Source organism: Sturnira hondurensis, unplaced genomic scaffold (assembly GCF_014824575.4).
Source record: "Sturnira hondurensis isolate 20B ecotype Veracruz unplaced genomic scaffold, ASM1482457v3 Scaffold0006849, whole genome shotgun sequence".
In the NCBI taxonomy this organism is placed as follows: Eukaryota; Metazoa; Chordata; class Mammalia; order Chiroptera; family Phyllostomidae; genus Sturnira; species Sturnira hondurensis.
The window spans coordinates 12273-27690 of NW_028079480.1; the positions used below are offsets into that span (position 1 = coordinate 12273).

Genomic DNA, 15418 nt, shown 5'->3' on the forward strand with positions numbered 1-15418 from the left:
TAGCTAATCTGTTTTAATAAAACAGAGATGACAGCGAAATAGAGATGGCCTGCGCTTTTCTCCAGCATGCAGTGAAGTCCAAGCTTAGGGGAGGGTTCGGCCAAAATACTAAACATGAGTATATGTGTGTATGACACTTACACCTCTGCCTCTATACTCCAAAGCCAATCATGAAGACTATTTTTGAAATATTTATTGTCTTCAGTAGTAGTCTAAGCAAGAAAAAAACCCCTGAAGTTATTGTTGACTTTTTAAATAGTTTGCCTCTCATTTTTCATAAATTACTTAACAAATACTCTACATTGAAATTGTGCCTGAAAAAGTGAGGAACGGCACTAAGATTTAAAGGTGAGGGAAGGGACATATTTAAATGTAGGCAAGGCTCTTAGTGAACACACCCGTAAGTACCCATGAATTCAGAGGCTTCATTAATCAGCTTCTTAACCAAAGGCAGGCTCTTTATATTAAGCTTCAGTTACTCCCCTAATATAGAAACAATAGCTCTACTGTTAGTGTGTTATTAGTATAAATTTCAAAAAGCTAGTAATGAACTTCTCCATTCAGGACCTGCTCCTCATTAGACTATACTCTCCCGATCTGTAGCCTAGGTCGAGAGGCTACAGGTCCTTGTCAGCTGTCAGATGAACGTTACGGTTGAGCCACTCCTCCACCTGGAAACAGAGGCAGAGGTAACCTGGTCAACACAAGAGATCACTTCTGCCTTTTTCAAGTCAGGGAACTTTTGTATGCTGCTTCCCAAGTCTGGGAAGTTTTTATGATGTACCATCTTACTCTGCAACCTTAGCACCTCGCCCAGGACATCACATCCAATGAATACATAAGGAGAAAGTGGAGGAAAATCAAAACAAAAACCTTCCCTTTCATACTTGGCTCGACTGTATTCAGGGTAAAAAACGAGAGACTGCCTTCAACAGCATGGACATTTTATTTTACAAAAAAAATTTTCAAAATACTGCTATGAAACTGACCCTGAAGTCACACTCTAATTCATACCTTGCAGTTCAATTTTCTCAGTTCATCATTTAAATCCAATGAAAACAGACTAAGCCTCTGTCTACAGAAGAAGCACAGACCAGAGTGGCCATGACAATGAAGATGGGTGGCAAGATTAAGTGAAGGTAATGATTGTAGCTCTGTTTCAAGTTCTTTTTCTTCTTGGAAACTTTCTCCATAGACATGAACTTAAAGACTGTGGCTGTCCTGGCCGGAGAAGAGGCTAAAGCTGTGTCCCAGGGAACTGTAAAGTACTCTTCTGTCTTCACCCTGTGATATCCAGGTGTCTCAGGAGGTCTGGCTAAACCAGAATATTCTTTGCTATAGCATTCAAAGTCCTTACTAGAGTCACATCTGTTACCTTTAGAGAATATTCCGAGCTAGAAAGAGAGGCTCCCATGGCAACAGAGGAATTTCTGCAGTAGAAACAATAAAGGAACAGATGATTATGTAAGTTGTTAAATAAGCCCTCCTACTGGATCTTCATTTTATAGGCTACTTCATGGCCTAGAACAAGGGTAAATGGAGGACCCTGGACTGCTATGCTGCATAATTTTTATTAATTAATTACTTGAAACATCTATTAGCCAAATCTACCAAATAGTACAACTGATTTTGTATCTAAAAATGTAAGTTCTAACACTCTTGCTTCTTTTACATCACATTTTCCCCCAACTTATAAATAATCAACGGCTAACCATTAAATTACAGGAGTCCTCTCAAGTCGCATAACAGTTTCAATTCCTTAATGGTAATAAAATTTCAAGATTACTGAAAATAAAGGGTAAGGGAAGACTAAATATTAAAGGTAGGAGGGATAAAAATAACCATGACCCCCCATCCTCACACCCCAGTTACTACGTCTGCTAAAGGAAAGCACCGAAGGATGAGCGCACACACATCTAACTCATGGGAAGCTTAGCTGTTAAATTAGTGACTATTAACTGGTCTAAGCTGGACAGTGACTTAAGGATTAAATGGCCCACCTCTGTTCAGAAGAGCCCGCTTATCTAGAGTGGGGCAAGAACGACTGCACGACTTATGTACTAATCACAACATTCATTTATCATGCCATTAACTAAGGTTTCCTATGTTGGGAAGTAAAGATTAATCTCGTCCCTTCTTGTATGTGTCAAAGAACACACTTTTACCGAAACTTCATTCCTGAATCCCGAGCAGACCGAGCAGAACAGTGGAATTCTGTAGCTCCCGAGCCCTCAAGGATCCTCTGTAGATTTCTGTCTGTTATACCACCCCCTGTTGAAGAAAATAAGTAATACATTAAGTAGAATAGAATTTTGCATACAATTTAATGAATAATAATGACTGCTTGCTCTACCTACTAAGCTAGAATAAAGTTAGAAAAGAACGATGAAAGATAAACTACAGATTCTAAACAATGACTGGTAAGGCCATAGAACATATGATGGACTCTTCTATGTCCCCTGATTTACATAACAATGTTATATGCTTCAGACTTTAAATCTAAGAAGATTACTCTAGGGAAAGAAAAACCATCAAGCATTCTATCCCTGCTCCCCCTCAGTTAAAGAGAAAATCAAATTAAAACAAAGGAAGGAGAGACTTGAGGTCAGAGCTACAAAAGTACAGCCTCAGAAATGTGTCTGAAAGAGAACCTCCAAGGTTCTCTCTCTGGACCAAAATTCAAAGACCACACTGCTGTCATTGGACATGGGAATAATGCCAAGTGTGACACAGTTTATTATTATAATGTTGATTTTTTGTTTCATTTCATGGAAGAATCTAACTCTCCATCAAAACTGTAGATTCAAATACTTATGATCACTCATTTGTTTTTATGAACAATCTCTTAAATATTTATATATAGAGAATCATATTCTCAACTGATACCAGATTATAAATATAAAATTAGTTTATTCATCTTTCTATCCTTATCTCCTAATGTATAGGAGTGTTCAATAAATATTTTTAATGACTGATAAAATATTACTTTGTATCTCAAGCTGCTCAGGTTGCTGAAGTAACTTGACTTCACACACTCTTTTGGACACATAAACTTTATTTTCTTAGTGGTACAGTAACATCACTGAGCCCTAAGAAGTAAAAAGAATACAGACTGAGAAGTCAGATTTAGCTCTGAACTCCAGCTTCACTGCTGTGACTCTTCACAGCTATATGGTCTCAGATAAATAACTTTAAACCACTGAGCCTCAATTTTTTTCACCAGTAAAAGAGGGATAATTGCCCACCTCAGAGCTCGTTATAAGGATTAAAATACAAACATGTTATTTCCTTCTAACAAATAACAAGATATCTGGCCACTGAAACCATGCTGCTCCAGTTACCAGCAATTTTAGGACATAGATAAAACATTTTCCAACCACAGAGTAACACATCTTCACAGTCAGAACCTTAGAGGACAATTAGTGCAACATCTTCTCTTTACAGATGAGGAAACTGGTGCCTACATTTGTAAGCTTCATAATGAAAGTCCCTAGATGCAGGGGTGTCCAACCTTTTGGTGTCTTTACCCACTGGAAGAGTTGTCTTGGGCCACATATTAAATACATTTGAGACACGTAATCACAAAAAAAATCTCATAACATTTTAAGTAAGTTTATGATTTGTGTTGGGCCACATTCACAGCCATCCTGGGCCGCATGCAGCCCACAGGCCGCAGGTTGGACACTCCTGCAGGAAAACAACTATGTTTTACTTATCTTTATATTTCTCAGTAATGACTACTCATCAAGGCATTTGGTTTCACTTACCTAGGAATTTTTACTTTTTGGTACTTATTTTTATGAGATGGTAATAATTTACAGATCTATTCTGTGAGTTCCTCAAGTAAAAGGATTACTTCTTATTCATTTGTTTTTTCATATCTCCAAAGAACTTGGCATATAATTACCATTTGCTTGGTAAAGTTTGTTAAATAGCCACAGATATTTTCATATACAGCACCTTCTCACCCAGGGCTGTTAAGCCTCTGGAGGCTTGTGTAACTCTGCATCCCAAGTATTGCCTTGTACATAGCAGACAACTTAATAATTATATAATAAGCAAAGGCAATCTTAATATTAACAATTATCTAAGCCTGTCTATTAGTTATCAAGACTAAATATTTAGTCTTAAATGGAAACACATTAGATTCAATTAAGCCTCTTTAACATTCCCTGATTAATTAACAAAGGGTCTCAAATTTGACAGATAACATATGCTTTCTAACTGCTCATGTTTCAGGGACTTGCTACAAGGCAAAATTCACCTAAATCTCTGGCACTGTCCCTTTACATGGCCTCTTTTTAAAAGCTGGCCTTTATTTAGTTCTCACCATTCTGACCCCTGGCCAGTCTTGGCATCCCCGGTGGTGAGACAACCAGACACTGACTCACATCCTTCTGATGTGATGTGATACGACATACACAGAATCGCCCATGAAGCAGCCTTGCCAAAATATTTAACCAGAATCCAGTCGAGCCTTATGATCTAGTTACCAGTCTGTAGGAAATGCAGAGGCTAGGTCATACAAGCTAAAAATATCAAAAGGAAACAATCTGATAAGTCCAGAAAGTAGGACATTTTACAGGGTAAATGCCCAAAGTTTTAAATATCATTTAAAAAAAAACAAGAAAAAAGGAAAATTTCTACATTAAAAAATAGTAGGATAATAATGAAATGCAATACTTATTCTCTGATGGGCTCCTCATTTGAACACATCAGCTATAAAAAACACTCTGGGGGCAACTAGAGAAAGGAGAGGACTGCTGAGTTTTAAATGGTATTAAGGAATCAGTTTTCCTGATAAACACGACCACGGTATCGTGGTCACAGTAAAATGCTCTGGTTTTTGAAGATGCACAAGGACAACGTTGTGGTGCCTTTAACTGGACATTAAAACACCTCAGGATGACGAGACCAACGTTACAAAACGTTAAATGTATGGAACGAATATATGCTATTTTATACTCTCTTAGGTATTGTAGAAATTTAACAATAAAAAATTAAGACACTCTATATTTGTCTCCCTCTGATTCTAGGTTGCCTACTTAATTCTTTAAAAACTTCCTTTCTCATGAGCCGGTGTGCACGTCATCAGTCTCGCAGTTGTCATCAGGAGCATGTGATCTGACTGTTCCGACCTCAACAAGAATTTGGCAATCAGAGACTTTTAGGACCTGAGTATTATATTTATCCAGGGTATTATTTGTTTACACCTTGTTAACAGCTTGGACATTTGGCCCTAGCATAGTGTAGCAGTGAATAGCATGCCTTACCAGGGAGGAACACCCACATTCACAAAATTCTACACTGTGGGAGAGCAAACACGGAGAAAGCCCGATCCTAGTCAATTTCTTCTCTTGTTTTTTGCTGAGTTTATCCTTTCTAGGATGTTTTCCTCTTTATCTAAAGCTTTAAATTCCAGCAGAGATTTTCCAGTCTTAAACGTGTTAGTCAAATGTCTGTTCCCTCTGAACACTGTACACTAAGACTCCCACGCCACCCTGCCTCCCTGCTCCTCCTCCGCTGCAGCTCAGTGGTGCACTAGCGAACGGATAGATAAATACCTGGCATTACCACAATCCTGCCTTTAGCCTGAAAAAAAAAGATAAACAAGTAAATTTTAATATCTTCCTCTAAATGAGATAATAAGGCAGTGAGAACAGAAACATAAGTTAAATTTTAAAAATTACTGAGTGTTTAATTTTCAATAGATCTTTTCTGTTTCTTTAGGATCTTGGATAAGTAAGATGTTCAACATAGTAACTCTTTCTATCCAGTTATCTTATTGCATTACATTAAAAATTTGTATCCAGTTATCAACACAAAGAATAGGAGAATACAATATAAATACTGAATAATCTCACCACCTTAAGAAAAGCCATTACTGAAAAACAACACTAATCTGAGTTCCTGGTATATGATGGGGCAGAAGCAGCTGAACTTAAACAAGATTTCAGCGGTAAAGAAAGAGCATAGCCTTACTGTAAATTACTGAAAAAAATCTATTCACATTTTGTATCCTCAGCTAAATTCCCTGGCTTATCATACCAATTAAATAAAACCACAGGTCCACTTAACTAGGTTTTAAGTAATAATACTGGACTATATGGACTGATTTAATTTATGATAGTTCTAGAAGTATTGAAATTTCCTTACTTTTCTTCCAATCTCCATCACATTTCCTAAATAAATTTTGGTGATATATCACTGAAAGTCAAAGGAAATCACCCCATTACAAACGCATACTCAGAGGAACTACTAATAGTGGAATTAACTACTACTAGTCAATTCCTACTAGTTAACTACTATTAGTAATTAACCACTAACTAGTTAACTATTAGGAACAGGTAGACACCAAGCAAAGAAAAAAAACTACATACTATGTCAGGCTTATAATAACTTGTAGAATAAAATCTTTACATTATACATAAATTGAAAATTTTCACATGTGGATTCCCTGAGGTGGGTTTTTAACACTGGACCAGCCGACCATCCCACCAACACAATTCCAAGTCACCTCCCCAACTGCTCAGCCTGCGCGTGCACGCCTCCGACACTCTGCCCGACTCAGGGTCAGGTAGACAATCTTCTACCGAGTGCTGCGGAACAATGGAAAAATTCAACCAAGAACCACCCATACCTCAGTTCCTTTTTCCATAACACAATGAAATAGTCAACTACTGTATTCAATAAATATGATTAATGTGGAAAAATATTTAATTCTCCACCATGTCCAGTCAGGACAAATGGGAAAACTGAACGATGGGGTCAGTGTGGGGGGAAGAGGTCTCACGTCTGGTGTGAGAAGGGGGCAGAGGGTAAAGAAGAAAGAAGATACAAGGGAACAGAAACCAAAAGAAGGGAATAAAGTAAAAATTGACTGACACCTGCAAAAACAAACGCCAAAAAAAGGAAGAGAAGCAGAAAGTCTCAAAAGCAGTTATAGCACAAAGGCACTGACGAGGGAAGGGGAGAACTGTAGGGGGGGTATGGCGACACAAGTGAGGGGAGGGATAAACCATTTTCCCCTTACTTTCAAGACAAGTTATAGATACTTCAATGAGCTTTAAGTAATTAACAGTGTAAAGTTAAGGTGAACATTCAATACGATTGTTCCTTGAGGGATTTTATGTAGCAAAGCAACAAATTCTAAAGAGCTGGATATACTGTAGAAGTCTGTGAAGAGGATTCCAAATGTTTGTAGTTTAAAGAAAGTGAGGGTGAGGAGCCATCTCGGTGAGGAGCATGTTGCTTCTGAACACCCTGCTCACCGGTGCACCAGGGGCAAGAAAAACCACACGAGGCAGAGAACTCGCATCAAGATCAGGACTGAAATACATTAACGTGGGTGATTGAGCTTGAGAAGGGCAGTTATATGATGGCTATGATGAAAAGTATGATTGTCTCATGTTGGATAAAGACAGAGCTGTTGATGAGTGAGAAAACCAAATGAGTGAAGGCAGAGTTACTGTTCACTACCATGGTTGTGATTTCTTCCCTGAATGCAGGTTTCATAGAGTTTTTGTGCTGAAAACAGAGAATGGTGTATGCACAAAAGACTTGAAACAAGGGGTTATAATAAGAAACTAAAAGATAATGTTGAGTGTGAAACTTCCCAAGTTCTTTATGAAGTATTAGCATCCTATAAGAAAGAAATAGTGTGTCAGCTGCCCAGCAATAAACCAGGAGATCTGCAGGGTAACATCACTCAGACACTGATGAGGATTGCGCAGTGGAAGGAAGACTTACAAAACTGGCCACTTTAGAATCACTCTTAATATTTCTCTGCCTGTGTCACATAAGTTGTCTAATTATCAGTAAAACTTTTATTAAAATTGTGCTGTAGAACCAGTAGGTGGATGGTATAAAGGTTTATGTTTGGGTTTCTTTTTTCTATGAGAAAGCTAAACAGTTTCAAGTATAATGAATATAACATTATTAAAGACAGAATAAAAACTGTCATCATTTAATACTTCAACTGCTAAAGAATAAATGAATCTGACTTCCCAAAAAAGTGAGGGTAAGAAATGATATGTGGGTACAAAAAGAGAAACAGAAACCAGTAAATGACTTGAAAAGAGTATTCATAGAAAAAAAATGAAGAATTGCTACAAAATTGTTTTAGTAGCATATTACAATATTAAGGTGTAAAAAACCCCATTCTTTTGTAGAGTATGAGCCAACAACAAATTATATTCTACACTGCGCAAAAACAAAACACCAAGACTAGTATTTAAGTAACAGAGACTGATGGGGGAACCCAAGAGTTAAAGATTTTAGTTTCAGGTATAGTTGATAGCCTTAAATGATTAATGCACGTGCAAAGCTGTTATTCCGGGAACTGGAATGCATGACCTGCATGACTCTAGGAGGCTGCCAAGCAATTCAGCCTTCATACCCCAGGCGTCTGCGAGTGATGGAGACGGTACCCAGTGTGTTCCAGGGAGGGAACTGTTGTGATGCAGATAAAGGACCGTTGACCAACAGATGAAGAAGTACTAGGAAAAGTCACTGCTGGTCTGCAATGCATTCAATGACTGCATTTTGCCATTTATAATGTGCATTTTTTTTTGGTCTACATTTTTGAAGGAAAAATAAGGATGCGTGTTATACATGGGTGGTGCCTGGAATACCTTGAATTTGTTCTTGTGTTTTGTAATTATTTGCTGCATAAAATTTCTTGTACCATATGTTCAAAAATAAATGCTAAAATTCCTTTATAATACAAAAACAAGCACTTAAATATAAATAAATAAATAATTGAATTTAAAAATTAACATGAAAGATTTTTTTTCCTGAAAGCTTGGGCCAAAGACATCAGTGGGCACTATACACAGCAAAATATGGTAACCTTTTCCCTAAACCCCTTACCTACCCTTTCTTCTCCTTATAAAAAGGTCAGCTGGAGATGAGATGTTAAGACAGTAACTGAGGGCACATAACTTGCCTCTTCTCAGATTGCCAGCATATGAATAAAGCTCCCAGAAAGATTCAATCCTTGTCTCCACTCATTGATTCTGGCAGTGACAGGCAGCCGGAATGCTGACTTTTCCAGTTTCAATAATAATAATAATAATAATGCCATATTTAATAGTACTGAAAATTTACTGAGAGTAGATTTCAGGCGTTCTTACCACACACACACACACAGAGTAACTATATAAATGGATAAAAGCTTGACTATAATCATTTTATTATATATGTGTATCAAAGCATGTTGATATACCTTAAATCACATAATTTTTTTTAAAGTTAGTGTATAAGAAAAGTTAACCGAGCTCTTCCTGCCAAGCCATGATTAAACTACAAATATCTTATACACACAGAGAGATTTAAAATGCAGTATGTGACTACAGCAATTATTCTCCACTCCATGCTTAGTAACAATTTAAAAATGGAAACCTGATACATCAACTCTTCTATTTTAAAACACTGCAGGCTTCCCCAGTACACAAGGGATAAGACACAAACTCTTAAATAGTTTTCAAGACTCTGGACAGTATTCTCCTCACATTCAGTATTGTAGTAATTCTTCAATGTCTTATGTTCACTCTTGTTTCCACTTCTTTGCATATACCATTTATTCCACATGGAGCGTTCCCCCACTCTCCCTCTCCTCTGCCCTCCTTTACACAGATAGCTCCAAATCATCTTTCCAATGAGTAAGACCTCACAGTGCAGATGTCTTTTCTTCTGGGAAGCTAACTACGGCCAACCCCCATCCCTCAAATCTGGAGTTAATCCCTGCCCCACAGTACCTTTTTTACAGCATTCCATGAAAACTGCTTGCTCTATTAAAAGTGCCTGTTGTGCACTAGATTGTAAGGACAGTGGTTATACACACACACACACCCCTCTGAAGTCACCATAATATAAATGCCCTGCTCCTACTATATATTTAATAAATATTTGTAAATCAGTAAGTTCCAGATTAGCAAAGTCATATCAGATCTGTATGTGAAACCTCCAAAAATTATTTTGTCTATAGAAAAGCAAACATAAACAAATGTCTACCCAGGAACATTAAATAATATTATTAATAATACCAGTAGTAATAATAATAGAAACTAACATGTATTAAGATGTATTATATGTCAAGCCCTGTGCTAAGCTCTTAGATAGCTTGTCTCTACCAATCCTTAGAGCAACCCCATACAGGAAGAATTAAACTTATCTCAATTTCACACTTGAGAAAACAGAGATTTATTTTTTTAACAAATTTTTCTATGCCTTTTGTATTATTTTGGTTATTTATCCTTTTTAAGTATATTTTATTGATTGTGCTGTTACAGTTGTCCCAATTTTTTTCCTCCCCTTTCCTCCCTCCTCCCTGTACCATCCCCCAACCCTCCAGCATCTGCCCCCCCCCAGTTCATGTCCATGGGTCATATGGGTAAGTTCTTTGACTTCTCCATTTCCTATACTATTCTTACCCTCCCCCTGATTATTTCGTGCCTACCTACTCTGCTTCTTATTCCCTGTACCTTTTCCCCCGCATTGTTCCCTGCTCCCTCCCCACTCATAACCCTCCATGTGATCTCCATTTCTGCGCATCTGTTCCTATTCTAGTTGTTTGTTTAGTTTTTGTTTTTTAGGTTCAGTTGTTGATAGTTGTGAGTCTGTTGTCATTTCACTGTTCATAGTTTTGATCTTCTATTTCTTGGATAAGTCCTTTAAACAGTTCATATAATAAGGGCAGAGGTTTAAAGGTTAGTAATCTATTCAGTATTACACAGCAAATAAATTTCAAACCTGAGTCTCAAATCCAGTCTCAAAGTCCATACTCACTCATTTACAATGCCTCTGGACTTATGTCAGAAAAACACAGACACACCCCAATTACAAAGCCATCTTCCAACTGCTCTACGATGCTAACACACCAGGAAGTACAAGAGAAAGGTATTATATTTCCTCCTATCTTGATACATAGAAAGAGATGAACATAGTTTTAGAATTCACCTAAAAATGATAATTATCTCAAAATTTTTATTACAACTTTTTAAATTGTTTTTCAAGTACAGTTTTCTGCCTCCCCCCCCCCCACCACCACCACTCCACACCACCCCAGCCCTCCGCACCTCCCTTCCCCAGTTCCACCCCCGCCTTGTTGCTGTCCATATGTCCTTTATAACCCTTCCGGTAAACGCTTCACCCTTTTCCCCCACTTTATCTCAAATTTTATATGGAATCCTGAGTATACACAGACTGCCAGTGAGAAGATGTGGTTTAAAACTATGCAACACTGATTGGAGAGAAAAAGTAAAATTTGCTCTGGTTACCCAAATTAGATAAGATCCTCAGGCACTGTCTATAATCTGATCTTAAGAGTCTTAGTTACTAAAAATGCTCACATGAAAGAAATAAGAATTACATGAATATATTACTGCACGCTTGCTTTTTCCAAATGGTAAACATGAAGTCAGTAATATCTAGTTTCACAACCTAGCTGAACAGCAGAATATCAGGAGTAAGCACAACAGTCTCAGGAAAAACAGAAAGAAATTGTGTCTACCTGATCTATGAGCTGCTTTATTAGAGGCAGCCCTTCCAGAGCCGAACTGTCACATCCACTGGTCAACACTCGTTCAAATCCCAGGGTCAAAAGGGTCTCTAGAGCTGCCGTTGGATCGTGAACCATGTCAAAGGCTAAAACAAACAAAACTGATTAGCACCCTGAACAGACATCACTGACACAGTGCTTTATAAAATGTAGTCTGTACACAGTGGTGAGCTGGACTGGGCTCCTGCTGGCTTGCAAGAGACAGATGTTAAATCTTCAGAAATTTTGCAAACATGACCCTTAATCCATTGGCAGCTTGAAATCACTGAAGGTGAGAGCATTTAAACCACAACAATCAACAAATGCCACTAATTGGGGCTCTTCCCCCCAAGAGCCAGTTTACCAGCACAGCACAATCTGCACACCACAACCTGCACACCACAACCTGCACACCACAACCTGCGCACCACAACCTGCACAGCACAATCTGCGCACCACAATCTGCGCACCACAATCTGCACAGCACAATCTGCACAGCACAACCTGCAGACCACAATCTGCACAGCACAATCTGCACAGCACAACCTGCGCACCACAACCTGCGCACCACAACCTGCACACAACCTGCACACCACAACCTGCACACCACAACCTGCGCACCACAACCTGCGCACCACAATCTGCACAGCACAATCTACACAGCACAATCTGCGCACCACAACCTGCACAGCACAATCTGCACAGCACAACCTGCGCACCACAATCTGCACAGCACAATCTGCACAGCACAATCTGCGCACCACAACCTGCACAGCACAATCTGCGCACCACAATCTGCACACCACAATCTGCGCACCACAATCTGCACACCACAATCTGCACAGCACAATCTGCACAGCACAATCTGCGCACCACAATCTGCACACCACTGGTGGTGTGCATGATCATTTAGGTGGTGCACGTCTGAATAGATTCATTTATTAAACGAAGTGCAGATGAGTGAGAAGTTTCCAGTTCTCATTAATTATGAAAGTTTCCCTTTAAATTAAATGTATTTAGGATTTACTTTAAGAACATTATTAAATAAATGTGCACAAGTAGCAATCAGGTCCAATAAAATTGTAAATGTGATGGGCAAGTGACTCAAAATCGGTTAAGTCTACCTTAAGGCTCAGACAGAACAACTGGAGCCGAACATCACTCACCAGTTCTAGAAAAGGCCTTGGTTCACATATTGTCTCATTCAAATAAATGAGTGAACCCAGGCCAACATCAAATTTTGAGAACATGAAAATATTTTTGTTGAACTTACTGAATAATTTAATAAACTATATAAGTTAGTGTCTGCAGGTATGACTGAAAAGTCAGTTTTGTGACTGCAAAAGAACAGAAATTTGGAATGATTTTCTTAGTTTTAGAACACAAATATACATTCAATATGATGGGTTTATTTTTAACATGTCAAATTTTAAAATGTGTCTTTCAGGTGTTTATTCATTAAAATTACTTGTTACACTTCAAAAAAATTTTTGACTAGCCTCAAGGTTCTGACTTTTAAGCAGTCTAACATATTTCAGTTATTGTTAGTCAATAAGAAGCACTGCTAAATAGCAAGTCAAGAAAACAGTTTTCGGGTGGTATTACTCATTTAAAGAAAAACAGGGTAAGAAATGCTTTGTCTCTGGTTTATATAAATGGATGCAAGTGCTGGTGTCCACTCTTCTCCTAATCTCTGGATCCTTACTCGAAGGTCAGAAAAGCATCCGGCAACTTCCCAAGAGCACTGTCAAATCAAAAAGACTGACTGAAGACTTCCTTCTTTTCCTGTGTAATAGCAGTGCCCTCTGCAGGCAAAACCCATGCTTGTGCCTTCATTTTACCAGTCTTTGGCAAGCGTATGAAAATTATAACTATCTGATTTATAGATGGGAAGCATTTTCACATGAAATTAGATTCCTTTCAAGAATCACTCATCATCAATAATGCAGAGCGGTTCTGTGCACTGCAGCGAACACCCACCCGCTCACGACCGTCCAGCATCCGTGTCTCCTTTCCTCCTTCCTAACAGAATCCACTTCTTCTTCAGACATCCACCCCATCTCGGCCCACGACTCATACATTCTTCTGGGAGAGCCGACCTCACTCCTAGCTCCAGAAATGGTGCTGTCTAGCTTAAGGCAGGCAGTAAATGTCACTTCACTGGCTGCAGTGAATTTATTCCTTCGGGGGTTGCGTATGACCAAAGGCAATCTAGTAAAAATGAGTCCAGGATTCTTGCCTACATACACTTGTAGGCAACGCTTTTTCTCTTCCTCTATTATACGCCCTCACCACAACCATCTATTTTTTTTCACCACCGTATATTTTGAACAACTTCACAACTAAGGCTTCATATACTTAGAAGTTGTGCGTTTCTAAATTTACAACTGTTAGTCCCAAGATCAGTATAAAGAAACCAACTGGTAACACTGTAACACTAGAATTTTGTTCCAAAAAAAGGTTGTGGCATTTGGTGAAATCAGGTAAGTGACACTATTCAATAAAACTTCTAAAATGGAAATGACTCACCTCGATGGAAAGTGACTGGCAGAGGACGGCACACAGCTATAAAAGAGTCACAGAACAACATGAATGAAGAGACCACCACTGACTGCTATACACAGTATTCTCCACGATAGATGGGACTCATATATCTTCCTATCCCGAGTGAACTGAAATGATAATAAAACGGCAGCCCTCCAAATTCAGAAGTCCTATGTTCCCATTAATCTAATTATTATATTTTAAAAAAGATCACCCTCTCCTTAGAGGCACCAAATTAAAGTTATAAAATCTGGCAACTATAAGGGCAGCATTCATTATATTTATTGCTCACTCTTCTGAGCATCTTCAATACTTTGACCTAGTAATAGACATTGTTTACTTCTGTCCTCTCCACATCTCCCCATCCTCACCAAATGCAACACTTTTGTGGTTTTTGGTGCAATAATTAAAGGAATCAAGGTAAACTCTCCTTTGACATCTCAGGAACAGTAGTAGCAAAACCAGATCTACAGCAACTGAAAAGAGTCAGGAAGGCTATGCCACGCACACCCTCTGCCCAAACATCTTAGTAACTACTGTATATTATAGGTGACTATAAGTGCCTGCAGATGTGACTGAAAAGTCAGTTTTGTGATTGTGGTTTTCTGTCTCAGGAATATTAAATGCAATCATTCTTCAAAGCTGCCTGGTCTCAGAAACAAATTCTTACCCACAAGGGACGTGCACAGTTCTTTGTCAATATGTCCATCTTCAGTCAGTGCCCCAAATACCAAACCATCAGCACCATAAAGCTTGGCAAGACGAATGTCAGCTTTCATCACCTCAACTTCACGATCTGAATATAAAAAATCGCCTCCGCGTGGCCGAATCATCACAAAAACAGGGATCTGGACACACTGCTTCACTACTTGAAGGATACCTACAGGAACAGGAATCAGACTAATTAAAATGCAAATGTGAGCTAAAAGCTCAAGGAAGTCAGTAAAATATTATTGGTCTTTTACATATGCTCTTAGGATAGCATCACTTCTGTAAGAAAAGAAAGAGTTGACTGAGGAAACCAGAGATAAGTGGACCTAAAAGGAAGGAGGATACTGAGAAAAAACTAGACATGGAATAAGCTAACTAAAAAAATCAAAGGTAAAAAAAGAACAACTTGGAAAATAGAAAGAAGTTACTGCCTTTTAAAAGCACTTGTCGGTTGACTCCACAAAAACCCTTTCCCTGGTACATAATGTCTGAAAATGTAGTAACCACCTGGCTCAGTGCTCTGCCAGTGTGCTCCGCCAGTGTGCTCCCTAGGACCGTTCCCCTTCCTGACCGATGACAGCCCTATTTCACACCTCCTCCAGACATGGTCACACGGTATTAAAG

General features: G+C 38.6%; 2 protein-coding genes across 3 annotated transcripts in view; one reads left to right on the forward strand and one right to left on the reverse strand.

The window, feature by feature from the left end:
• Positions 1-933: 933 nt before the first annotated feature.
• The window catches only part of CUTC (cutC copper transporter), a 29452-nt gene continuing 14967 nt past the window's right edge, over positions 934-15418 (reverse strand). For both annotated transcript variants that reach the window (XM_037050767.1, XM_037050766.1), the window contains 6 exons: positions 14754-14963; positions 14069-14104; positions 11513-11646; positions 5565-5592; positions 2166-2271; positions 934-1430 (listed from right to left, as the gene is read on the reverse strand). In XM_037050767.1, coding sequence (XP_036906662.1) covers positions 1316-1430; positions 2166-2271; positions 5565-5592; positions 11513-11646; positions 14069-14104; positions 14754-14963 — 629 coding nt within the window. In that variant the 3' untranslated portion in view covers positions 934-1315. The remainder of the gene's footprint in view (positions 1431-2165; positions 2272-5564; positions 5593-11512; positions 11647-14068; positions 14105-14753; positions 14964-15418) is intronic.
• On the forward strand, positions 7246-8002 carry AK6 (adenylate kinase 6). Its single transcript, XM_037050768.1, is given in 2 exon segments — positions 7246-7546; positions 7549-8002. Coding segments are annotated over 2 exon segments (519 nt in total). The 3' UTR covers positions 7767-8002.